Genomic DNA, 26,267 nt, shown 5'->3' with positions numbered 1-26,267 from the left:
TGTGTGTGTGCGTGTGAGTGTGTATGTGTGTGTGCGTGTGTGTGTGCGTGCGTTCGTGCGTGCGTGCATGATTGCGTGTCTGTGTGCTTGCTTGCCTGCTTATTGGAGATGTATGTGTACCAGTAGCTAAGACGGGCATGAAAACGAACTGAACGCTATGAAGAAATAACTTGCTAAGTTCGACAGGAATTTCTTCTCAGCGAGAGTGACATTTGTCGTAAATCAAGGTAAAAAGCGCAAGAAAAGTTCCGCATTTTATTCTGATATTACAGTACCATAGCAAATGCCAGTGCTCAGTAATGCTACATCAAACGCCCAAAGGTCAATTTACAAACTTTGGTGACACGTAACATTTCAGCACACAAGTCTTATTAACACGCAAGTCACTCATATAAAAACATATCTGAAAGTTGTCAAAAATGTAACAAAACTTTGTCATTATCATGCGAGCACAAGTGGCAGTGAAGGAACAGAACTGACGGTAGGACTGATATTAGTTTCCAAGCAACTCTCAGACAAGTTGGTTCACCAAAGAATTTATTTCTGGTGAAAAGAAAAACAAAAAACCCGAAGGTCAAATCTCGAAGGTCAAGTAAAACAAAAACATTTGATCACTGATTCAAGCTTGTAGAGAGTGCCCTAGAATTGGATATGAAAGAACATGTGCTTTTTTTCAGGACACAAAATATATAACATATATATAATATGTAAAAATAGGTTCTGTTTACAATGTTTAGGGAGGGAAGTGGGAAACGGATATAAGAAAAAAGGTAGAAGAAAAAGAGGCACCAAATTTCCCCTCTTAAAATGTACGTCTATTTGTATTACAGCAGTCCCTGCAATGTACGGCCCCCGGCGTGAGCGGACACCTGACATGTACGGACACATTTGCTCGGCACCGAGTGTTTTCCTTCTATATTTGCCCCCCCTTAAACGGACACCTGCAAAACGTGGACACGGACACTCATTTTCGGTCCCAACAGCAGGTCATACCTCCAATGTACGGACAGACCATCGTCAAATTTTCACCACAACAAAATCGATAACAGAGCAGTCCGGCTCTTGGTGCAAAGATCACAGCCGCAATGGCGTGACGACAGTCACTGTTAACTTGAGTGCACCTGTACCCATCAGGAGGGGGGGGTAGTTTTGGTCAGGAGTGGAGTACATGCGAAGATGCCCACAGTCGTATTAGGAGTTCATTGTTTAGTAGCCACAAGAAGTGATTAGCATAGACTCAATCCTGTTGTTTGTGTGTCTCTGTGTGAGTGTATGGGGGAGGGGGTGGTGTGGTCACCCCTCCCGTGACCGGACACCTGCAATGTACGGACAGTTTTGCTATGGCCCAAGGGTGTCCGTTCATGAGAGGGACTGCTGTAGCACGATTCTATTTACACCAGCATTTCTAGACACGTATTTCACTTGATTAGAGCCCAAACAAATCCCATCTCCCTCTCCACAACTAAATTAATTCAAATTGAAGGAAAGCACGAACAAAAGTTTATTATTGCAAACAAACGCCTATTCTCTTTTGAAAGGTAGCCCTTCAAGTTGCCCCACAAAATGCTCCTTTTCCAGTTTCAGGCAACCTTCCCTTCCTTTATTTGGTTGATTATATATTGCAACCAGTATCCTCCACTTAATAATCCACCGATACTGACATCACGAGTTTTAGTCGAGAGGAAAGCTCAATGATATTCACGAACAGGTGTAATACATACATAGAATGACGTAAAAAAAACGTAAATAATAAGCGCATCAAACCACACCACCGTTATCTCTACGTCATCTCTTCTGGAACGTAAAGTCTCAGGAACTCTATCGTCACGACAACGACGAAACCGATGTCGGTGACGCCTGAAACTTCACCACGTCACAGATGACCTCACGAAATCTTTGACGCCATCCAAAGCGAATGACGTCACAATACTCTTGCCCGAGTCCCACCCCTCACTGCGTAACAAGTTCCAGAGAGGTCTAGATGATGTCGAGGCTCTCCCGACTCTTGCCCAGCTCGCTCCAGGTCTCGGGGTCCTCTTGACAACGCTGGCGGTACTGGCCATCGTTGCGGTAGTTCATGTGCGATAAGTGCGCCACGTCCAGCGAAAAGGTGCTGGCCGACAGGCACGTGTCTTTGCCCTCCAACGAGTCCATGGACGACGCCGTGGACCCCTTACTGCTGGCCCCTCGCCGCGACAGCATGACGGCGGCCACGATCGCGGCGAAGATGACGACGGCGGCGACGGGCGGGATGATGAGCTTGAGGTAGAAGTCCACGCCCAAGTCCGGCGCCATGGTCTCCATGGGAACCGCCAGCTCCCGCGCGCGAGACAGCGTCACCACGTTGGAGACCTCGCCCGCGTTACCGCTCTCGTCCACCGCTCGGAGGCCGATGAAGAGTGTGGCGTTCTCCTGCAGTTCTGTCAGCGTCACCGTCACGGTCTCTGTCTGGCCGGCGTACTTGGGCCTGAGTGAGGCGATGGCGGCATCAAGCCCGATGTCCAGCCAGTCGCTCTCGTTGGGCGCCATGGAGAAGAGTCGGTCAAAGTCCTGAGTCGTCTGCACCACGTACCTGGCGGCTATGCAACAGAAAGAAAGTCTGCCTGTTGGCTTTCAGGCCGATATGCTTGATGTGCTTGGGTGCTTAGTCTGCCTTTTGGCATTCATGCCGCTATGCTTGTTAAGCTTTGGTGGGGGGTAGTCTGCCTTTGGCTTTCATGCCGCTATGCTTGCTGTGGTTGGGTGGGGGTTAGTCTGCCTGTTGACTTTCATGCCGCTATGCTTGCTGTGGTTGGGTGGGGGTTGGTCTGCCTGTTGACTTTCATGCCGCTATGCTTGTTAAGCTTTGGTGGGGGTAAGTCTGCCTTTGGCTTTCATGTCGCTATGCTTGTTAAGCTTGGGTGGGGGTTGGTCTGCCTGTTGACTTTCATGCCGCCATGCTTGCTGTGGTTGGGTGGGGGTTAGTCTGCCTGTTGGCTTTCATGCCGCCATGCTTGCTGTGGTTGGGTGGGGGATAGTCTGCCTGTTGGCTTTCATGCCGCCATGCTTGTTAAGCTTTGGTGGGGGTTGGTCTGCCTGTTGGCTTTCATGCCGCCATGCTTGCTGTGGTTGGGTGGGGGTTAGTCTGCCTGTTGGCTTTCATGCCGCTATGCTTGCTGTGGTTGGGTGGGGGTTGGTCTGCCTGTTGACTTTCATGCCGCTATGCTTGCTGTGGTTGGGTGGGGGTTAGTCTGCCTGTTGGCTTTCATGCCGCTATGCTTGCTGTGGTTGGGTGGGGGTTAGTCTGCCTGCTGGCTTTCATGCCGCTATGCTTGCTGTGGTTGGGTGGGGGATAGTCTGCCTGTTGGCTTTCATGCCGCCATGCTTGCTGTGGTTGGGTGGGGGTTAGTCTGCCTGTTGGCTTTCATGCCGCCATGCTTGCTGTGGTTGGGTGGGGGATAGTCTGCCTGTTGGCTTTCATGCCGCCATGCTTGCTGTGGTTGGGTGGGGGATAGTCTGCCTGTTGGCTTTCATGCCGCCATGCTTGCTGTGGTTGGGTGGGGGATAGTCTGCCTGTTGGCTTTCATGCCGCCATGCTTGCTGTGGTTGGGTGGGGGATAGTCTGCCTGTTGGCTTTCATGCCGCCATGCTTGCTGTGGTTGGGTGGGGGATAGTCTGCCTGTTGGCTTTCATGCCGCCATGCTTGCTGTGGTTGGGTGGGGGATAGTCTGCCTGTTGGCTTTCATGCCGCCATGCTTGCTGTGGTTGGGTGGGGGATAGTCTGCCTGTTGGCTTTCATGCCGCTATGCTTGCTGTGGTTGGGTGGGGGTTAGTCTGCCTGTTGGCTTTCATGCCGCTATGCTTGCTGTGGTTGGGTGGGTGTTAGTCTGCCTGTTGGCTTTCATGCCGCCATGCTTGCTGTGGTTGGGTGGGGGTTAGTCTGTCTGTTGGCTTTCATGCCGCTATGCTTGCTGTGGTTGGGTGGGGGTTAGTCTGCCTGTTGGCTTTCATGCCGCTATGCTTGCTGTGGTTGGGTGGGGGTTAGTCTGTCTGTTGGCTTTCATGCCGCTATGCTTGCTGTGGTTGGGTGGGGGTTAGTCTGCCTGTTGGCTTTCATGCCGCCATGCTTGCTGTGGTTGGGTGGGGGTTAGTCTGCCTGTTGGCTTTCATGCCGCTATGCTTGTTAAGCTTGGGTGGGGGTTGGTCTGCCTGTTGGCTTTCATGCCGCTATGCTTGTTAAGCTTGGGTGGGGGTTGGTCTGCCTGTTGGCTTTCATGCCGCCATGCTTGCTATGGTTGGGTGGGGGTTAGTCTGCCTGTTGGCTTTCATGCCGCTATGCTTGTTAAGCTTGGGTGGGGGTTGGTCTGCCTGTTGGCTTTCATGCCGCCATGCTTGCTATGGTTGGGTGGGGGTTAGTCTGCCTGTTGGCTTTCATGCCGCTATGCTTGTTAAGCTTGGGTGGGGGTTGGTCTGCCTGTTGGCTTTCATGCCGCCATGCTTGCTATGGTTGGGTGGGGGATAGTCTGCCTGTTGGCTTTCATGCCGCCATGCTTGCTATGGTTGGGTGGGGGATAGTCTGCCTGTTGGCTTTCATGCCGCCATGCTTGCTATGGTTGGGTGGGGGTTAGTCTGCCTGTTGGCTTTCATGCCGCCATACTTGCTGTGGTTGGGTGGGGGTCAGTCTGCGTGTTGGCTTTTATGCCGCTATGCTTGCTGTGGTTGGGTGGGGGTTAGTCTGCCTCTTGGCTTTCATGCCGCTATGCTTGCTGTGGTTGGGTGGGGGTTAGTCTGCCTCTTGGCTTTCATGCCGCTATGCTTGCTGTGGTTGGGTAGGGGATAGTCTGCCTCTTGGCTTTCATGCCGCTATGCTTGTTAAGCTTTGGTGGGGGTTAGTCTTCCTGCTGGCTTTTATGCCGCTATGCTTGCTGTGGTTGGGTGGGGGTTAGTCTGCCTTTTAGCTTCCATGTCTCTATGCTTGCTTTGCTTGGGTTGGGGGTTAGCTCCGGAATGTCTTCGACAGAAATGTCTTCCGATGTTCAAACCACGATTAATACGATTAAAACTATATCTCCTCGATTGATCTTGTACCCTGATGTTCGGTTCTGTCAAGTCCATTTGCTTCGTTATTCAGTTGATACCCTTTGGCCGCCATTAAAACGAGAAACCTAACAACAAGTGAGATAAGATCAGATAAGATAAACATAAGAAAATATAAAAGAGAAAATTGACAAAAAATATGAACAGAAAGTTTCAAAACTCAAAAAAGTAATACATACAAAATCTGTCAGAAAGCAGATTTCTAAAGCTCAATGCTTCAAACAAAACGAACCGTTGATAAAAAATTAAAATAAAACTAGAACCAAATGCAACAACAGTAGTAACAGAAAGGGAAAACCAGCAACGCTAACAACAGCAGCAACAGCCGCAACACACTGACCTGCCCCGCGGTCCATGTCTCCGCCAACTGCTGTCCAGCTGAATTCAGCCTTGGTCGTGTCCGGGTCAAAGGTGTTGATCACAAGGTCAGCGATGCGTGACGGTGCCATCTGGTCAGGAACGCCTTTGGACGCCTTGGGAAAACCAGTCACACGGAACTCCCCTGCTGACGTCACTCGTTGGAAGAGGTCCAGCTTCTTCGTCTCCAGTTCTCCTCTGCCACCTGATGACGTCAGTAAATATGGTAAGAACATACGAAGATGGACGAGAACGGTGCATGTGTGTCTGCATGCGCGTGTGTGGATATATATACGATCGCGAGGCCGGGTATGTGGGTGGTAGGATATGTATGCATTGGTGTAGAGAAAAGGAAGATAGTTCAATTTGGATGAAAGGAATCGAACGCTCATATACTCTCAGTACTCTGCCTGTGCTCCAAGCAACTAAACGTCGGGGCCTTTGCATTGCTGATGCTGGTTTTACAGTAAACTATGTTAGCTACAGAACCACTACGCCATGCAGAGGTATGACTTGAGTCTCATATCTGCTCTACGACTGACGAAGAAGTCACCCTGCCTATAAGGTAAATGGTTGCATTTCGCAATAGCTGCAAGGGGTTGTGGCGAGACTTACCCGCGCTACTAACGTCCAGAGCACCGCTGGACCTGCCAGCCCCTCCCGTGACGACCATGGTGGTGCCGTCAATGCCCTTTGCCTTGATCTTGATGTTGTAGCGCCCGTTGCCCATCAGGTCACCGGCAAGCACGTACGCCGCGTACACCCCGTCATCCCTGATCACGTCAGACCCTGTGCGTACACGTGCATACAACGTTAGTGCTCGCAGAGTTTCAAGATTTCACGATTTCCACTTTTGAACACACTTTCTGTGACCAATAATGTGACACAGTGAACACTAGTGTTCATCATGTGTGTTGCCTTTGCTAGTAGATCTACGCACTATACACGGTGTTCAAAACTGGTTACAGAAAGTGTGTTCAACGTCTTTGAAACCAAATCAACAGTACTAAGCATACCTGAAACATAAACGCAGGTACGCTCATCCCAATTGGAAATTCATGTTAAATACCAGCATTCAGTAGTCTGTCTTTGACGTGTCAGCTTAGATCAAAGATCTTAAAATATACTTTTTACATCTTAAGATCGGTGTTCCGGTCATTTCTTGGCAAGGATGTTAAATAAGTCTAATAAATAAAGGCTTCGAAGTTTCTTGCTGAAAATGTGAAACACAAGAAGAAGCTACTATAAATTTGCATTGTGAAGTAAATAAAGCGTTGTACAGTGGAACCCCCATTTTAAGACACCCCCCCCCCCCCCAATTTAAGACCTCCTCCCTTTTAAGACCTTGCCTTTTCAGATTTTCTCTTCATAACCTCTGCTAATTTACCTTCAACCCCCCGCGGGTTAGGGGGAAGAATTTACCCGATGCTCCCCAGCATGTCGTAAGAGGCGACTAACGGATTCTGTTTCTCCTTTTACCCTTTTTAAGTGTTTCTTGTATAGAATATAGTCAATGTTTGTAAAGATTTTAGTCAAGCAGTATGTAAGAAATGTTAAGTCCTTTGTACTGGAAACTTGCATTCTCCCAGTAAGGTAATTTATTCCCCCCTCTGCTTCTTTACCTCTGTAAACTTGTAGGGGTAGTTATTTTTCGATAATGACCCAGCAACCAAACAAATAACGACCCAGCAACAGCCTGAATCCTCGATAGTGCAATGGGTTGAGAAGCTGTTCTGTTTCGGTACTACTTTTTGCGACTGAAAAGTTCCGAACGCTCTAATGTACAAAGTATACATCTCTGGAGCAAACAATACAAACATACCGCATTTAAATTAACAACTACAGGCCTGAACACATGAATCTCCATATAAAATCCATGAGTTCGGTTGTTTTCTGAATCTAGATCAGACGTTCATCACAAGCAATTTCCCAAGGCAAGTAACTCATACTTTGTCTAGCGACAAGAGTAGTTCCCCTTCTTTTCACTCAGTTTCTTCGACAACAGACTGCAATCCGACGGTCAGTTTTGAACAATATTTCATTTAATAAACAGATCACACGCAACCAAATGCACACATCTCATCAATTTAAACAACATAAAGCGGTTTCATACACTATTTTCCCCAGAAAACTTAACTTCATACAGTTTTTAACGTTAGAACACGGGTGCAAAAGTTCGTCTGCTAGTCCCATTTGACGAAAGAACATTATCCTAACCGATACCAAAACATATACAGAACACACAATATCTGCCTTTGCCGCCACAGCAGAATAACAGCATATCTGTGTACTTGATTTTAGCCCAAACTAGGAAAACTGACAAGAAGTGTTAACAGAATTGAATGATTTGCACGGAACTATACAACCGCGCACTAATCGATCGCCTGCGCAGGTTGACTGGTTGAGAGAATAGGATTCGATCAAACTTTCGCAAAAAAACTCCTCTTTTCTTTGAATAACTGAAGAAAGGAGGAATAAAGAGGTTACACACCTCGTCTCAGTGATTATAAAAAATAATGGTCTCAGTTCGCGGTCATGAAAAAGCTCGCTAAAGCTCGCATTTTTCATGATCCGCTAACTTCGACCATTATTTTTAATAATCACTGAGACTCGGCATGTAACCTCTACATATTGTACTACGTTGCAAACCCCTGGAGCAATTTTTTTTATTAGTGCTTTTGTGAACAAGAAACAATTAACAAGTGGCTCTATCTCATCTCCCCTCCCCCCCCCCCCCCCCCCTTTCCCCGTCGCGATATAACCTTCGTGGTTGAAAACGACGTTAAACACCAAATAAAGAAAGAAAGAATTTACCTCCAGTTTGAGACTCCCTCCTTTTCAAGACCTGATATTCTCAGATTTCTGGAGGTCTTAAATGGGGGGGGGGGGGGGGGGGTCACAATACACGTACGTTGGCCTATACTGTTCTTCATCGCCAGACCAACTTACCCATTCCGTTGTCATACAGAGGTATCTTCAAAGGCACAGACTGCGGACGCTCGACGATAGCCGTGACATCAGCGTTCAGCACAGCTGCACGACCCCGCACCATTTCTGCAAACACCGTGATCTTCTGCTTGACGTCGAAGGGCACTGTGTTGTTCTCGGGCATCCAGGACAACCAAGACTTCACCTGCAGCACGTCCGTATCCGGTTTGCGTGATTTGGACTGAATGTTGATCACCACGTCCGACTGGGACTCGTTGGTCACGATCTGGTAGCTCCACTGTCCAACCTGTGAGGAATCGAAAGATGTTGTTATGGCAAGCAGGTGAAATTATCGACGGTAATATAAGCAAACACTCGTCTACACACACACACACACACACACACACACACACACACACACACACACACACACACACACACAGTCCAACGAACCACCAACATTACGAACCACACTACCATTTCTCACCTCAGCAACACCCGGCAGAAGAATCTTGATGACGCCAGACTCCTCGTCCACGCTGAAGTGTTCCGGGTGGGTGGAGCGCGTGAGGGTGACGTCACTGGGTGACGTCACACTGACGTTGACAGACTTGCTGTGGCTGACGGTCATGGAGGTCTCAGTGCCCACAGTGGAGTCCATGAGGAACGATCCGGTGACCGGAGTGGAGTTATACACTGTGCCTGCCTCTGTCAGCAGCTGCACGGAGAGCGGAAAACGATTAGACTATGCTATGCTAAGTAACTATTCCCAGTACTAGTGACTATGTCGGACATGAGGTGTGAACACGCTAAAAGATCAGGGTCGGACTGATTTAATTATATGCAATGCCGATACATGCACAGCCTGGCGGTGACCTTACGGGTAAATATCTACTGCTTTTCTTTTCAGTTCCTCCGGAGACATGCAGAAGAAGTGTTGTTTTTCATTCATGTTGCACAATGATGAGAATCGAGGTGAAAACGAAACGCTGTACATGGATGGATGAGTGGATTGATGGGTGGATAGATGGAGCGAGGGAGGGAGGGAGATAGGGAGTGATGGAGGGATTGATGGTTTAAAGGATGGAAGGATCGATCGACATATTGATAGTCGGCCGCATGGAAGGTCAGACGAACAGACAGAAAAATGTCACCCCTTTGCTCAAACCTCGTTTTGTTATAAATTGTTCGCGTCAAGACTGTGGCCAAGACTATGAATCACGTCAGGAGCAAGATACTTATACAGAGATATAATCTACATTAACGAGCATGTTCGGTCTACAGAAACACAATCCTTCCTATTGCACAAAAACTATGGCTCTTACCGAAATAGGGACGTTTGCCTTGAGGTTCGGCCCCTCAGTGAGGATGGTAGCGGCCAGACCGTCGATAAGAGCTGTGGAGTCCTTACGGCCGCTGTAGAAGAACGTCTTGCCGCCCGTACGGCGCGACAGCTGGGCGATGGACTGCTCTGCTCTCTGACCGTAGGCCAAGGAATGGACCACCACACCTTTGCTCTGGGGACAAGACACACCGACGTTGACAGTTATAGTTTTTTTTAGATTTTTAATTACCTTAACAATTGTTAAGCTTCCCAGCTGAAATGCAATCCCATAGTCCGGGCTTCGTCGAAGACTGCTTGACCAAAATTTCAATCAATTTGGTTGAACATTGAATTCCGATCTTATCCAGCTGTTTCGCGGTTTGATTTTAAGACTGAGAAGAATCAGAATTCTGATTCTATCCAGTGATCTTTTGGATAGAATTGGAATTCCGATCGATCTCAGCCAAATGAAATAATTAGAATCGGTGTTTTATTACCGAAGATCCTCATTTTATCCAGCTGAGATCGGAACCATGACATATATATATATATATATACTAGATGATTACCCGCTTCGCCGGGTACCGGCTTCGCCGGGAAGAAGTAGAGCCGAATACCAGGCTGCGCCTGGGACCCGGCTGTACGCCGGCTTCGCCGGCGCACGAAGGAAAGGAGATAAACGCGCAAAACACTGGAGACCTTCTAAAAATAGTAACGTGCAGTGACCTTCTAAAAATAGTAACGTAGTAACGGGAATATGGATTGACGCCACACGGAGGAAGGGAGATAATCGCGGCTGAAAACAGTGGAGAAGATAAGGAAGAGTTACTGGTAGTGGATCCCGACAAAAACAAAAATAAATCAGTTCAGCGCGCACAGCGCTGCGCGCTGAGAGCACGTGTTGAAATATCTCATCGATGAGGTTGTGTCCGGGGTGTAGCTGAATACGGTGTCCAAATTTGAAAAAGATCCACCGAGAACTTTGGCCGTGCATCGCGAACAGACAGACAGACAGACACTAGTCGTATATATATATAGATAGACTAGATGATTACCCGCTTCGCCGGGTACCGGCTTCGCCGGGAAGAAGTAGAGCCGAATACATGTACCAGGCTGCGCCTGGGACCCGGGTGTACGCCGGCTTCGCCGGCGCACGAAGGAAAGGAGATAAACGCGCAAAGCACTGGAGACCTTCTAAAAATAGTAATGTGCAGTGACCTTCTAATAACGTAGTAACGGGAATATGCATTGACGCCACACGGAGGAAGGGAGATAATCGCGGCTGAAAACACTGGAGAAGATAAGGAAGAGTTACTGGTAGTGGATCCCGACAACAACAACAACAAGTCGCGTAAGGCGAAAATACAACATTTAGTCAAGTAGCTGTCGAACTCACAGAATGAAACTGAACGCAATGCAACGCAGCAAGACCGTATACTCGTAGCATCGTCAGTCCACCGCTCATGGCAAAGGCAGTGAAATTGACAAGAAGAGCGGGGTAGTAGTTGCGCTGAGAAGGATAGCACGCTTTTCTGTACCTCTCTTCGTTTTAACTTTCTGAGCGTGTTTTCAATCCAAACATATCATATCTATATGTTTTTTGAATCAGGAACCGACAAGGAATAAGATGAAAGTGTTTTTAAATTGATTTCGAAAATTTAATTTTGATCATAATTTTTATATTTTTAATTTTCAGAGCTTGTTTTTAATCCAAATATAACATATTTATATGTTTTTGGAATCAGCAAATGATGGAGAATAAGATGAACGTAAATTTGGATCGTTTTATAAAAAAAAATTGTTTTTTACAATTTTCAGATTTTTAATGACCAAAGTCATTAATTAATTTTTAAGCCACCAAGCTGAAATGCAATACCGAAGTCCGGGCTTCGTCGGAGATTACTTGACCAAAATTTCAACCAATTTGGTTGAAAAATGAGAGCGTGACAGTGCCGCCTCAACTTTCACGAAAAGCCGGATATGACGTCATCAAAGACATTTATCCAAAAAATGAAAAAAATGTCTGAGGATATCATACCCAGGAACTCTCATGTCAAATTTCATAAAGATCGGTCCAGTAGTTTGGTCTGAATCGCTCTACACGCACGCACACACACACATACACACATACACCACGACCCTCGTTTCGATTCCCCCTCTATGTTAAAACATTTAGTCAAAACTTGACTAAATGTAACAAAAAAATCGGTTCAGCGCGCACAGCGCTGCGCGCTGAGAGCACGTGTTGAAATATCTCATCGATGAGGTTGTGTCCGGGGTGTAGCTGAATACTGTGTCCAAATTTGAAAAAGATCCACCGAAAACTTTGGCCGTGACAGACAGACAGACAGACAGACAGACACTAGTCGTATAATTATATATATAGAAGCACACGTAGAACAGCGATGAGCAGGGTATGACTGACTGACCTGCAATCTCTGCTGGAAGTCTGTGAGGAAGGGTCGCTCGTTCTCCTTGCCGTCAGTGATGAGGATGATGGTTCCGCCCGGCTCCTTGCCTTCCATCGTGTTCAGCAGCTAGAGGGAACAAAACACAATGGATATACTTCTCGTTTTAGCTTAAACATGCTCTGCATTAGACTCTCAAGTACCTAGATACTAGTAATATACTCTTACTGAAGTTTCAATACATCTCGATCTGTCTTTGACAAAACTTCTTTGACCTTACTCAGAATTGTTTTTTCAGTCCACGTGTTACTATTTTCCGAAATAGACTGAGCTAAAACGTTATCTGTGGATTCACTATCCTCGCCCACTCTCCCAAATCTCCTTTACCCAGACGCTCTAAAACAATATCCTTCTCTTGTGTACACTTCCCATGGACCTGTCTAGCAATGATTAGACTCCAGCCCTCATTAATTACTCTCAGTCTTCATTTCTCGTCCGACTCTTTCACTACCTCCCTCCCTCCTTACACGCAGTCCAACACAGAAATGTTGAGGGCGCAATAAGTAGATTAAACGAATAAATAAAACAAGTCGCGTAAGGCGAAAATACAACATTTAGTCAAGCTGTCGAACTCACAGAATGAAACTGAACGCAATGCAATTTTTCAGCAAGACCGTATACTCGTAGCATCGTCAGTCCACCGCTCGTGACAAAGGCAGTGAAATTTACAAGAAGAGTGGGGTAGTAGTTGCGCTGAGAAGGATAGCACGCTTTTCTGTACCTCTCTTCGTTTTAACTTTCTGAGCGTGTTTTTAATCCAAACATATCATATCTATGTTTTTGGAATCAGGAACCGACAAGAAATAAGATGAAAGTGTTTTTAAATCGATTTCGGAAATTTGATTTTAATAATAATTTTTATATGTTTAATTTTCAGACCTTGTTTTTAATCCGAATATAACATATGTAAATGTTTTTGGAATCAGAAAATGATGAAGAATAAGATGAACGTAAAGATCGGTCCAGTAGTTTAGTCTGAATCGCTCTACACACACACACACACAGACAGACGCACATACACCATACCCTCGTTTCGATTCCCCCTCGATGTTAAAATATTTAGTCAAAACTTGACTAAATATAAAAAAGGAATGCTCACACACAACAAGTAAACAAACAAAGATAGATACAAACTACGATAAACTTCCCTCACGCACCTCACTCTTGCACGCAAAAGCTAGACCCGCTTAAGCCGAATATTAATTGGGCGAAGTCGACTTCGCAAAAGCAGCTTGACGAAGCTTTTGAACTTAATTTTCAGTAAAAAAAAAAAAAAAGACTTCAGGTTCCATTAAGGACAGCCTTTACCTGCAACCCTTTTTCCAGTCCAGCCCCAATGCTGGTCTTGCCGTCAGCTTGTCTAGGCAAGGAGTCGATGAGTCGGCGGCGGTCCTTCTCCGCGTTGATGGTGATCATGGGAGAGAGGGCGGTGGCGTTGGTGTTGAACTGCACGATGCCCAGGCTGCTGCCTGTCTCCACGCAGCTCAGGATGTAGTTGCTGGCTGCCCGCATCATAACGCTCAGAGAGGACCCCTGGCACATTAGATGGTGTAAACATATCTGGTTAGAGTTTGAACATTTTTTATCTCTCTTTTTACATTTAGTCAAGTTTTGACTAAATGTTTTAACATAGAGGGGGAATCGAGACGAGGGTCGTGGTGTATGTGTGTGTGTGTGTGTGTGTGTGTGTGTGTGTGTGTGTGTGTGTGTGTGTGTGTGTGTGTGTGTGTGTGTGTGTGTGTGTGGTGTGTGTGTGTGTGTGTGTGTGTGTGTGTGTGTCTGTGCGTGTGTGTGTGTAGAGCGATTCAGACTAAACTACTGGACCGATCTTTATGAAATTTTACATGAGAGTTCCTGGGTATGATATCCCCAGACGTTGTTTTCATTTTTTCGATAAATGGCTTTATGACGTCATATCCGGCTTTTTGTAAAAGTTGAGGCGGCACTGTCACACCTTCATTTTTCAATCAAATTGATTGAAATTTTGGCCAAGCAATCTTCGACGAAAGCCGGACTTCGGTATTGCATTTCAGCATGTAGGCTTAAAAATTAATTGATGACTTTGGTCATTAAAAATCTGAAAATTGTAATTAAAATTATTGTTTTATAAAACGATCCAAAATTACTTTTATTTTATTCTTCATCATGTTCTGATTCCAAAAACATATAAATATGTTATATTCGGATTAAAAACAAGCTCTGAAAATTAAAAATATAAAAATTATGATTAAAATAAAATTTCCGAAATCGTTTTAAAAACAATTTCATCTTATTCCTTGTCGGTTCCTGATTCCAAAAACATATAGATATGATATGTTTGGATTAAAAACACGCTAAGAAAGTTCAAACGAAGAGAGGTAGGCTACAGTAAAGCGTGCTATGCAGCACAGCGCAACCGCTACCGCGCTAAACAGGCTCGTCACTTTCACTGCCTTTTGCACTAGCGGCGGACTACGGTCATTGTGAAAAAAATGCGGTGCGTTCAGTTTCATTCTGTGAGTTCCACAGCTTGACAAAATGTAGTAATTTCGCCTTACGCGACTTGTTTTTTATATATGAATGTATCGTAGATGCAAGGAGTGTATGATTGTTTCCACACCAGGACAAATACCAACGGCTTTAATGCCATATGGCGGATTAAGTTCTTGTTCTTCTTAAAAAAAATAATTCTGGAACGACCCCTCCTACTACACCCACATTCTGACAGCGATATGATGTCCGTGGTAAAATCGTGACTGACATAATGACTGAATAAAGTAATCACACGCGAAACACACAGATGAAGTGCGGTGTGTGTTTTCACTGAAATATCGGTCAGTGTCAGCTTGACCCGTCCAGCTACCGCGCTGTGTTTGCGTTTGTAAACTAAACAACACGGCTGGCAGCACCCACTGATATTATTGCCTCTCTTCAATCGTGACAGGCTCCATAGACTCTAGTTAGGATTCATGGGTCCGATACTATCCTGAATCGGTACCACATCTGAGTCGGCCATTTTTTTCCATCGGCCGTGGTGCCGGAAACCGAGTCACGTGAGTTGATCGTCCGCGTTCATTGGCTGACTACCAAAACGTGTTTTCAGATTTTAGAGCATGCTCTAAAACCCAAAACACGATGCAAAAACACGAAACAGTGTTTTCTGAAACGCGTTTTGGGGGATGTCACACGGGAAACACGCTGTTTTGTGTTTGTTTTGAAAGAAAACACTGTTTTGTGTTGTGCGTCTGACATGGCCATGACAGTCGCGCATGCGCATTGAACCTCCACAGTCACGAGGCACATGAAAATGAGTAATTAACGAGTGAAAATTACTAATTTTTAGTCTTGGCGCTAGTAAGCCGTCAGGAGGCGAGCCAAAACTGAACATTAGACATTAACACTTGAAAATTAGTAATTAACACATGAAAATTAGTAATTAACACTTGAAAGTTACTAATTTTCACGAGAAAGCAGGATGTCTCTGAACTGTAAGCATTAGATTCTGTCCAAAGGAAACAGAAATTTATTTTACATCAAAACTCGATCTTCACTCACCGTCATACTACCAGAGGTGTCGAGCACGAGGGCTCTCTTTCTGGGCTGAACCTGAACGTAGCGGAACACTGGAGCAGTGTCTGTGTTTTCCGGCAGAGGGCGTCGTGCTGTTCAAAAAAATTAAAAACAATCATTCAAAGTTCAAAAGTCCATGCACAAACAAGTATATACATGAATGAGTATAAAAATGAAGTACGATACAACACTCGCAATATATTTTGAGAGCATCTCAGTTCACATCTCTCAACAACAGCTCGTGCACGTAAAAGCTAGAACATATGTACTAGGGTTTGTCTTCATCTCAAAACCAAAATATATGTATTAATGTAGAGTAAGCTAGTTTTTTGTCTATACTTTGTAACTGTCGGAGACTTTTCATTACAGGCAACAAGAAAACATAGCTTGGATCACCATCGTCCTGTGAAAAATTGACATACATTTACGGAAATCCTCGTGTTTTCGCATAACTTCCCAAGCGCTGCGGTACGAGCAAAGGCGGTTTTGGCGGTTGGGGGCAAGGTAGTTATGACGCAATGGCTTGGTTGACGTCACTGGATCGTCACAAAACTCCACAATCTGTACAAACAAAAAAGAGAGAAAATCAGTACAACTCTTCTTATTTATTTTTTTGGGACAGATATGAGGACTTTAATTAAGGATATAAACGTCAAGGCCATAAGTGTTCATACGTGCTCACGTGTCATGTGCTTGCAAACATATTTGTTGATTGATTCTTGTATGTGCATGCTTGCGTTCTTGAGTGTGCTTGCGTGCGTGCGTGCATGTGTTTGTGTGTGTGTGTGTGTGTGTGTGTGTGTGTGCGTGTGTGCGTGCGCGCGTGCATGTGTGTGTGTGTGTGTTATCTCTTTCTAGTGCAGTCCATCAGGTCTCAATTTTAAAATGTACACTCAACGACCACATGGAGGGCCCCAAAGGGGGGGTATCATCACGATCACGGGAAGGGAAATTTTAGCTTTCACGATCACATTTACCTTGATTTTTGTTTTCACGATCACGAACACCAGTGGCAAATCACGGTCACGGTAAAAGTTGCAGGTACAGAAAGCACATGTCAAAGTAAACACAACCACACAGTAATTCGCTCTTCTGAATCTATTGTTTATTCAACACAAAGTGAGAACTGTTGCACTTTTTTATTATTATTTTTTGAGTTCTCTTTCATACTTACATAGAAATTCATATCATGGTTTATAATCAGTAACAAGAATGTTGTTTTCATTGTTTTCTCTCTCTCTCTCTCTCTCTCTCTCTCTCTCTCTCTCTCTCTCTCTCTCTCTCTCTCTCTCTCTCTCTCTCTCTCTCTCTCTCTCTCTCTCTCTCTCTCTCTCTCTCTCTCTCTCTCTCTCTCTCTCTCTCTCTCTCTCTCTCTCTCTCTACACTCATACACATTCAACTCCCACACCCTCACTCACACACATGAATATATACTTACACAATTTCACATTTCCAGAGCTAAATCTTGTAAACCCATTTTCTCAAAAACTATTGGGTGGATTGAAATTAAAGTACATGTATGTGTGATGGGTTTTTTATTTTCAACTTTGCCATACAATTTGTGGTACATCATCGCCTGGTTTCATGGGCTTGAAAAACAAACAGGAATGCTACAGGCCAAAAATGGTTTTACCTGAAAGAAGCGCGCAGTGCCAGTGGCGAAGCCACTGGCCTGAGCCTGCGAAGCAGGCGAGCCAACTAGGGGGGTCCGGAATTTTTTTTCAAAAAACGGTTAAAATCTGTGCAATCTGGTGCATTCTGGGCATCATTTTCAGGGCTGTAATAGTGTTGTGATCTTGTTAAAAATCCCATTTTAGCCTCCCCCCACCACCATTCAATACACCTCCAAACTGGTGAAAACAACACTACTGTGCGCTGGATTCATTGAGACCGGCGCCCGGTCGCGTTGCGCGATATTCACACGGATCGTTTTTGCGGAAATGTTTCAACTTCACCGGAATAAATTTGACTTTACCGGATTTTGATTTATTGAATTTCCGGCAATTACCGAAAAAGTACCATGCCTGACAAAATCCCCAACGAACATGACTTTGATCGTCTTTGACATGAGGATCAAGTGACCCAAACTGGCACGTCTCCCCGCCATTGTTTCTGAATTTAACCCATTGTTGATATTAAAGTTTACAGGCGCTAAAATAAATCCAAGCTTAATGCAAAGAAGCGACAATTAGAATCTATGCCAAGCGTGTCCACGTTGTTGGGATGAAAAACACATTTCTAGTTTCGGTTTGGGCTACACGCAGACTCGATCTCGAGCCAGTCGAGGTCACACTGAGCGAGTGACAGCCGGACGTGGCAATGTCGACAATGTCAATGATCTCACTCAAACTCAAAGATCTTGAACAAATTTCAAGATCTTTGCCTACATTCTGAACAGTCATAGAGCAACATAGATCAACATATCTTGATATTTCGTCTTCGGAAAGACCGACCCGTAGCCTGACCTTTCCACCAAGGAAGGAATTCTCGCCGCCTGCTTTGGTCTGGCTTGAATCCACAAAATATAAGAGAAGTTCGATGACAGTACTGCTGCACGCCATTTTTGATCTTCGAATTCGAATTTGACTGAATGCACTCAAAACTTTTGCACGAAGCCCTTCCATTGGATGAAGTTTGGCAGACTTTAGCAATTTGCCTTCTGATTGGATCTCTTTTTTTGTGTGATTGGTTCTCTTAAAGGGAAGCAATCCCTGTCAAAATCATATTTCTGAATGTGTTGTTGCTTCCCTTCAATCGGGATTGGCTCCTTGACGAATAGAGGAACATAGAGTGATACAGCTGTGAAAAATGTACGTTGAAAATAAAATGCTTTGCAATAATGCCCATCACGATCACGAAAACAAATGACGATCACGATCACGAGACTTGATTTTTTGGTCATCACGGATCACGGGCAAAGTCCCATCACGATCACAGAAATGGAAATTTCGGCAATCACGGTCACAGAAAGGTCAAAAAACGCCAATCACGATCACGATTTTAAACCCTTTGGGGCCCTCCACATGAGTCACTCACACTCTAGAAGTGCTGCATGAACTTGAGAGAGGAATATGTTTTGTTTGACTTCATAAGGTATTAAAAATTTCCTCCGAAAACGGCGTATGGCTGCCTAAATGGCGGGGTAAAAAAACGGTCATACACGTAAAATTCCACTCGTGCAAAAAACACGAGTGTACATGGGAGTTTCAGCCCACGAACGCAGAAGAAGAAGAAGAAGAAGAATAAGGTATTAAATTAAAATCTACTCTCAACGAACACTTACGTTACTCACTCTCTCGAGGCAAAGATTCTCTCGATCAAAGATCCCTCTCTGTTCGAGAGGTACTGCATGAACTGGAGTGAGGCAAAAGATTTACCCACGTCTTCCAGATAATGCATGAATAATACTGGGGGTAAAAAATCCTCACACTCTCGAGATACTGCATGAACATGAGGGAGGCGGATGCCTTGTTGGACTTCATCCTGGGGAAGAACCTGCAGGCTTTCTCCGGCTTGCCCGTGAAGTAGTCGAACGTGCACTGCTTGCTGGTGAACTCGTTCAGGATCGACCCGTCCACATCTGAGGTGCATCTGCAAGAGACACCACGGTGAGAATAAGGGCCACGCCTTGAGGCAAAACACTGTTTGTATATCATGAAATCTACTTTGTTGTTTAGATATATCATGAAAGAAAAAGAAGCGTCAGTAAACTTAAAAAAAATATCCCCAATTCCATCCCCCTCCCCCCCCTACCGTACCCCCTCCCTCCCCTCCCCCTCACACACAAAAAGTGTGGAAAAATGGAGCCTTTCGATTGTTTGTGTGTAACACTTTGGGGGGTAAATGTCATTTAAACATATAACTTAAAGTCGGCGGCAAAAGTAGGGTCGGACAGGGTACCCTAAAAAAAAAAGACTTTGTTTTGCCACAACGGACATCAACAGAGGTCAACAGACAGAGGAGGTCAGCTCTGCCTGTCTGTCGCTCTGTTTGTCCCTCTGTGTCTCTCTCTTCTCTTTCTGAAAAGGCTGTTGGCTAATGACAGCAAAGATTCAAAGTCCAAAAAAAGTCTCTCTCTCCTTCTCTCTCTCTCTCTCTCTCTCTCTCTCTCTCTCTCTCTCTCTCTCTCTCTCTCTCTCTCTCTCTCTCTCTCTCTCTCTCTCTCTCTCTCTCTGTCTCTCTCTCTGTCTCTCTCTCTGTCTCTCTCTCTGTCTCTCTCTCTGTCTCTCTCTCTGTCTCTCTCTCTCCCTCTCTCTCTCTGTCTCTCTCTCTGTCTTCTCTCTCTCTCTGTCTCTCTCTCTCAAAGGAGTGAAAGTGCATCGATTTCGCTTTAATTTAAATGCAACCTCCGCTGATTTATCTTGTCCATTTTGTTGTGGCAGTGTTGAAGATGAAGTCCACTTTGTTTTAGTATGCCCTAAATATGCTGAGTTAAGAGAATATTATATTCCACGAAAATACACTAGAATCCCATCATTGTTTAAATTAACCATGCTGTTTTCAAACACTAGTAAGCCGCTATTGCTACGTTTTTCTACATTTGTCATGAAGGCGCTTTCCATTCGTAATCCATAATCCGTAAACGAAACAGGGCGATACCAGTAGGATGTTCTTGTTTTTGTTTACTATGTGCATTTGTATGCTGGTGCTTGAGATGTGCTCATCTCCATGAAAAGGGCCCAAGGCCTACTCATTAAAACATTCAGACTTCAGACTTCAGACTTCTCTGTCTCTCTGTCTCTCTGTCTCTCTGTCTGTCTGTCTGTCTGTCTCTCTCTCTCTCTCTGTCTCTCTCTGTCTCTCTCTGTCTGTCTCTCTCTCTTTGTCTCTCTGTCTGTCTCTCTCTCTCTCTCTGTCTGTCTGTCTCTCTCCCTCTCTCCCTCTCTCTCTCTCTCTCTCTCTCTCTCTCTCTCTCTCTCTCTCTCTCTCTCTCTCTCTCTCTCTCTCTCTCTCTCTCTCTCTCTCCATGTCATCGTGCGCAGTCGTGCCACAGCCTTAACATGAACACCCTTCACTCTTTCCGTCACCTGTCACAACGCTAGTCTCACCCACGATCTCAACACAAACATAATTATATTAAAAGGCGAGAAACAATTTTAAAAAGGGTAGATTTGAAAAAGACAGAGAAAAACACAGGGGGTAAGTGCTGCTATTTGCAGGTGCTTCGTGTTTTATTCATTCCCGGTGGAGTTTTTTTTAAATATTTGAATCACTGACGTTGTGTTTGTTATGTCGGTCGGCCTAAGAATCATGATGGTCCGAAGATTCAGAACGCATCTCAAAATATTGATATCGTTTAAAAGGGACCTTGACCACTTGAGGTCCAACGGTCACCGTACACCCGAGGTACGATGTGTCTGGAAACACCTATAACTATCAATCAATATGAGGCTTATATCAATATGAGGCTATGGGGGTCCTTTACGTCCTCACAGATACTAATATCTATTAGGGACATGAAAATAGGTAATGTGTTAGGGGGGGGGAGGGAGGGAAGGAGTGAGGGAGGGAGGATGTCGGAGCGAGTAAGAGTGGTGATAAAAGTTTATTAAAAGATTTCGGTTCGTTTCTTCGTTTCTGTGTATATTGTCTTCAAAAGCGTTTTTGGGGTAGGGTTTGTTTTTTGTTTAAAAGAAAACGTTTATTTCGAAAAAGAATACTTTTTAAAGAGATAAAAATTTCAGATCCACTTTATAAAACCAAAGGTTAAAACAGATGATCCAGCTTTATACAGAGAGAAAATAAGAACCAGTATATACATGTAACCGAGTGCCGAAACACTACGTACACCTCGGGAGGCGAAGTGCAATCAAACAGGATTGAAAATGTTAGGGCTAATTTCTTAGCCCTATAAAAACTGTTATGCAAACCCGAAGGTTTCCATGAACATACAGACAATCGGAAACCACCAGACCCCATCACAAACAGAATTCCATAATCAACCGGTGTTGACTTAAAGGCCAACAACTCGGGTGCAGAGTCTGCTGTGAAAGGAGCGGTAGCCTCTCCTGTCACAATCGCCCCCGTTTGAATGAACATCGTCCCGAAGTTCCGAACCGGGGGACCACTGTCCATCCCAAGTTCGCAGAATGGGAACAGCACGAAAATGATCAGTGGTCATATTATGCCATCACCTGAACATATCATGCCGAGTCCCATCCCTGCTCGCAAGCGCCAGATGTAACCGAGTGCCGAAACACTACGATCACCTCGGGAGGCGAAGTGCAATCAAACAGGATTGAAAATGTTAGGGCTAATTTCTTAGCCCTATAAAAACTGTTATGCAAACCCGAAGGTTTCCATGAACATACAGACAATCGGAAACCACCAGACCCCATCACAAACAGAATTCCACAATCAACCGGTGTTGACTTAAAGGCCAACAACTCGGGTGCAGAGTCTGCTGTGAAAGGAGCGGTAGCCTCCCCTGTCACATACAGTACGCACGTCTTGTTATATTTACATTTTAAAAGGCTATGCCACAGTGACACAATGAACATTCATACACACAAATATGTATATCTACATTTCCTGGCAAGCCAGGCACTCCGCCTACGCCCCGGCCGTCAGCCAATGGCGCAGCTGGCATGGGTGCCTGTTCCATGAATAACTTACAAGCTCGGTGAGACACCGAGTACATATATTACGGACATCTAAAAGTACTTTTAAAAGGTGTATTTATTAAGTAAGAAGGTTTATTTTATTTAAAAGTGGTGGCCTGCCATTTTATAACCCTTGGCTGGGTATGGATGGGGGGGGGGGGGGTAAGGCCTCATCGGTGGTGTCGTGGTAGCACCTGGTTTGTCAGTTTTTAGCCATGACAAGGGCCTCTGGAAACACCTCCGCGCGGAGTTTTTTCTCTCAACCAGCCCAGATAAGATAAAGCAAGCACTATGTCTCTAGACTGCGTATGTTTCTATCTCTTCATTGGCCTGATAGTCGTTTTCTGCCTTCACCTTTCCTGTTACGCACTAATCCTCTATCCACCCAGCTCATATGAGTCCTGTCTTGTCTTCTTTGTTAGGCTCTACGTGTTTTGTGCACACAAAGTCATGAGTGATGAGAATTCTTTACTTTCTTTATTTGGTGTTTAACGTCGTTTTCAACCACGAAGGTTATATCGCGACGGGGAAAGGGGGGAGATGGGATAGAGCCACTTGTCAATTGTTTCTTGTTCACAAAAGCACTAATCAAAAATTTGCTCCAGGGGCTTGCAACGTAGTACAATGTATGACCTTACTGGGAGAATGCAAGTTTCCAGTACAAAGGACTTAACATTTCTTACATACTGCTTGACTAAAAGTGATGAGAATAACACACACACACACAAAATCTGTTAAGAAGTTCTGGAAGTTTTTATTTCTTATTAAAGGGTAAAAACAAACTAAGCCAAAGAAAGCTTAAAAAAAATGTCAAAAGTGAAAAACATGGCTTTATACAGCAGCACATTCATCAAAATAATATCTAGAAAGATTGGATTGGATGGATTGGATTGGATAAGATTTACAGTCCACTGAGGTTACCCTCATGGAAATTCGGGCTGCTTTCTCCCCGGGGAAAGCGAACTGCCATACATACGGCGCTACCCATTTTTTTTTTTCCTGCATGCTTGTATTCATGTGTTTGCTAAAATAAAGTCAAAAACGAACGTGGCGACCACACCCAGTAAAAAACTTTTTTTTTTAAACCCTCAACCCTACACAAAAAATTACGCCTCACATATGGCTGAAGTGACTGACTTGAAAGTAATAAGCTGTGAATTTAGTGGTGCTGCTTTTCCCAAGGAAAAGAGACATAAGGCCAAAAAAAAATAGGTGTGGTTACGGTAACATAGCCACAAAAAGTAGGGTAGGTAGGTAGGCAATCACTTTTTTTTTAAACTTTTTTTTCTATTGTGTACAAATTAAACCTACTTGACAGGGAAATAAGTGTGCGACTCGGGCCCTTTCGCTTTCATTGCGTTTTTTGCACTCGTTTTTTTTTTTTTTTTTTTTTTGACAAATGTAATAAAAAGTTATAGGATCGGCCCCTAAAATTAGGGTAGGTCGGGTTACCGTAACCACACCTATTTTTTTTTTAGGCCTAAACAAGTCGTCATCCTGCTCCAATATGCCTCTAACGCGTTTATGTCTCTTGACATTGTCAACGGTCTTTTATTGTTGTTGTTTAAAGACGTTATTAAGCTTTGTTTTGGTCTACTTTAACCAGCTTGGGATTATTTCGAGTGCTTATATATTTGTAGATTTATTCATATTTGTACATATTTGTAGGTTCAGCACATGTGATCATGGTAAAACTAGAATAGGTCCTCTCAGAAGATGCTAACATTCAAACCATAACCCTGAATATATGTAATCCAGTTATGTTATTTTTTTTGTTGCGTAACGACGGCTTGCCGGGAAGACACACACACACACACACACACACACACACACACACACGCGCGCGCACGCACGCACGCACGTACGTACACACACGCACGTACACACACACACACACACTCTCACACTCACACACACACACACACACACACGCCAAACTGAAAGGTAGGCACAAAAAAAGCAGTGACACATGGACAGGAGCGGAAAAACAAGGGGCCTCAATCTCTCCTTCATGACTTGACAAACGAGCGCTCGTGTCTGTCTGGAAGTCTTTCTCAGCACCCACGTCTCACTCACAAAGCCCTCACTGTCTCGTCTTGAAGGAGACACAAGGGTGGGGACCGCACACTGTATTTGTTAGCTGACGCACTGGTAACACAAGACATGACACAGATAGACATCCTGTGCCTCGTGTTTTTGCTTGTTTGTTGTTTTGTTTCCCGCGCTTGCTTTTTTCCCTGCGTCTACTTTTTTCAAGGTTTTTTTTCTTTTATGTAGTTTGTTGTTCTCGTTGTTTGTGTGGCTTTTTTCTCTCTCTCTCTTTTTTTTGTTTAGCTAACAGATTGGTCAGAAAAGACACAACAAAGACGTAAATCCTGTTCCTCGTTTTTACGTGTTTGTTGTTTGTCTCTCTCGCTCGCCTGCTTCTTTAAATTGTGATGTGTTGTTTCTGGTTTTCATTGTCTAAATAGCTTCTTTTATTTCCCATGTTAAAGCTAATTGGTTAGAAAAGACACGACACAGAGAGAAATCCTGGCTCTCAATTTTGCTTCTTTATTGCTCTCTCTTGCTTGCCTTGTTTGTGTATTTACACCCCCGGTATAGGGGTGTGTATAGGTTTCGGTCGATGTGTTTGTTTGTTTGTTTGTTTGTTTGTTTGTTTGTTTGTGTGTTTGTGTTCGCATATAGATCTCAAGAATGAACGGACCGATCGTCACCAAACTTGGTGAACAGGTTCTATACATTCCTGAGACGGTCCTTACAAAAATTGGGACCAGGCAAACACACGGTTAGGGAGTTATTGGTGGATTAAAATTATACAAGGACTTATAGAGGGACATCTTAATGGTCAAAGGGAAATAACCATTCTCACTCAGTCACTGCCACCAACTGAGAAGGTTATTTCCCTTTGACGGGGGTGTTTTTCCTACCTCGGAGGAATTTCTTGTTTTATACATGTTCATGTTCTGGTTGTCATTCTCTGTAGCCTTTGTGTTCTGTCTGTTTGTTTTATTTTTTTTAACTGACAGTTTGGTCAGAGAAGACACGGCAAAGATGGAGATCTGCTGTCTCGTCTCGCGAGTTTGTTGTTTGTTTCTCTCGCTCGCTGGCCTTATGCAGTTTTTATTTATGTTCATGTTTACCAAGGTATGTCTCGTAAAGGTTATGCTCCTTTGTTTCAGATGTTATAATCTGTCATGACGAAGGCAGACAAGGTTGAATTCTGGTAGTCGTGTAAAAGTTTTAAAACAAGTGACCATTATTTTATATACGTGGGTGTCAGAGCGGAACATGAGCAGCTAAACGACAAACGGGAACAAGGGATGCTCCAGAGCTTGAACATCGGGTTAACTGCCTAGAATGAATCACTTTCCCTGCCTCCCCCCCCCCCCTCCTCATTCCCCCCCCCCCCCCCCCCCCCGTCCGTCAGTTTCTCTATCTCTCATATCTACACACAAACAGGATCGTTTACACACACACAAACACACATATACACGCACACGCACACACATACACACACACACACACACCGACTTATAACCGAAGGAGCCTAATCCCTTTCACGTAAAGTGGTCCGCACCCTCGTCCCAAAGGGAAGGCCAATAAACTTACGCTTTCTGTGCAGGTCTATGACACCACATGAAGTACCGTCGAAGACAAATGATTGTTAATGAGGTGGTTTTTTTTTAAAACAACTTTATAGCATCATCACCATTGCGCACGTCAAGCAAACATTACACAAAGATCGCTTCTGTGTGACTTTGCATTGTGTCGCCGCATGAACTTGGCTTATCTCTTCACGAGAAACACTATTCACGTGCACACAAAAAGTGACACGATACTGTTTCTTCTTCTTGACTTCTGAAGGTGGACTTGCATGTGAAATAAAATGTCTCCTGCGTGGTAAAGTGTCAAAGTTGCATGAGATAGGTGGGGTGTGCACCAAATATGTAAACTGCGGCT

General features: G+C 44.6%; 1 protein-coding gene across 1 annotated transcript in view; it reads right to left on the bottom strand.

Annotated features, from left to right (window-relative positions):
- Nucleotides 1-241: 241 nt before the first annotated feature.
- Nucleotides 242-26,267, bottom strand: part of LOC138965003 (calcium-activated chloride channel regulator 1-like) — a 60,727-nt gene continuing 34,701 nt past the window's right edge. The window contains exons 5-15 of the mRNA XM_070337125.1: nucleotides 19,131-19,293; nucleotides 16,125-16,263; nucleotides 15,688-15,794; nucleotides 13,462-13,686; nucleotides 12,115-12,222; nucleotides 9,687-9,878; nucleotides 8,849-9,079; nucleotides 8,383-8,668; nucleotides 6,049-6,222; nucleotides 5,417-5,638; nucleotides 242-2,579 (exon numbers count right to left, since the gene is read on the bottom strand). Of these exons, the coding sequence (XP_070193226.1) occupies nucleotides 1,978-2,579; nucleotides 5,417-5,638; nucleotides 6,049-6,222; nucleotides 8,383-8,668; nucleotides 8,849-9,079; nucleotides 9,687-9,878; nucleotides 12,115-12,222; nucleotides 13,462-13,686; nucleotides 15,688-15,794; nucleotides 16,125-16,263; nucleotides 19,131-19,293 (2,449 nt within the window). The 3' untranslated portion in view covers nucleotides 242-1,977. The remainder of the gene's footprint in view (nucleotides 2,580-5,416; nucleotides 5,639-6,048; nucleotides 6,223-8,382; nucleotides 8,669-8,848; nucleotides 9,080-9,686; nucleotides 9,879-12,114; nucleotides 12,223-13,461; nucleotides 13,687-15,687; nucleotides 15,795-16,124; nucleotides 16,264-19,130; nucleotides 19,294-26,267) is intronic.

Source organism: Littorina saxatilis, linkage group LG4 (genome assembly GCF_037325665.1).
Source record: "Littorina saxatilis isolate snail1 linkage group LG4, US_GU_Lsax_2.0, whole genome shotgun sequence".
NCBI lineage: Eukaryota > Metazoa > Mollusca > Gastropoda > Littorinimorpha > Littorinidae > Littorina > Littorina saxatilis.
This window is presented reverse-complemented; position numbering and strand designations above follow the sequence as displayed.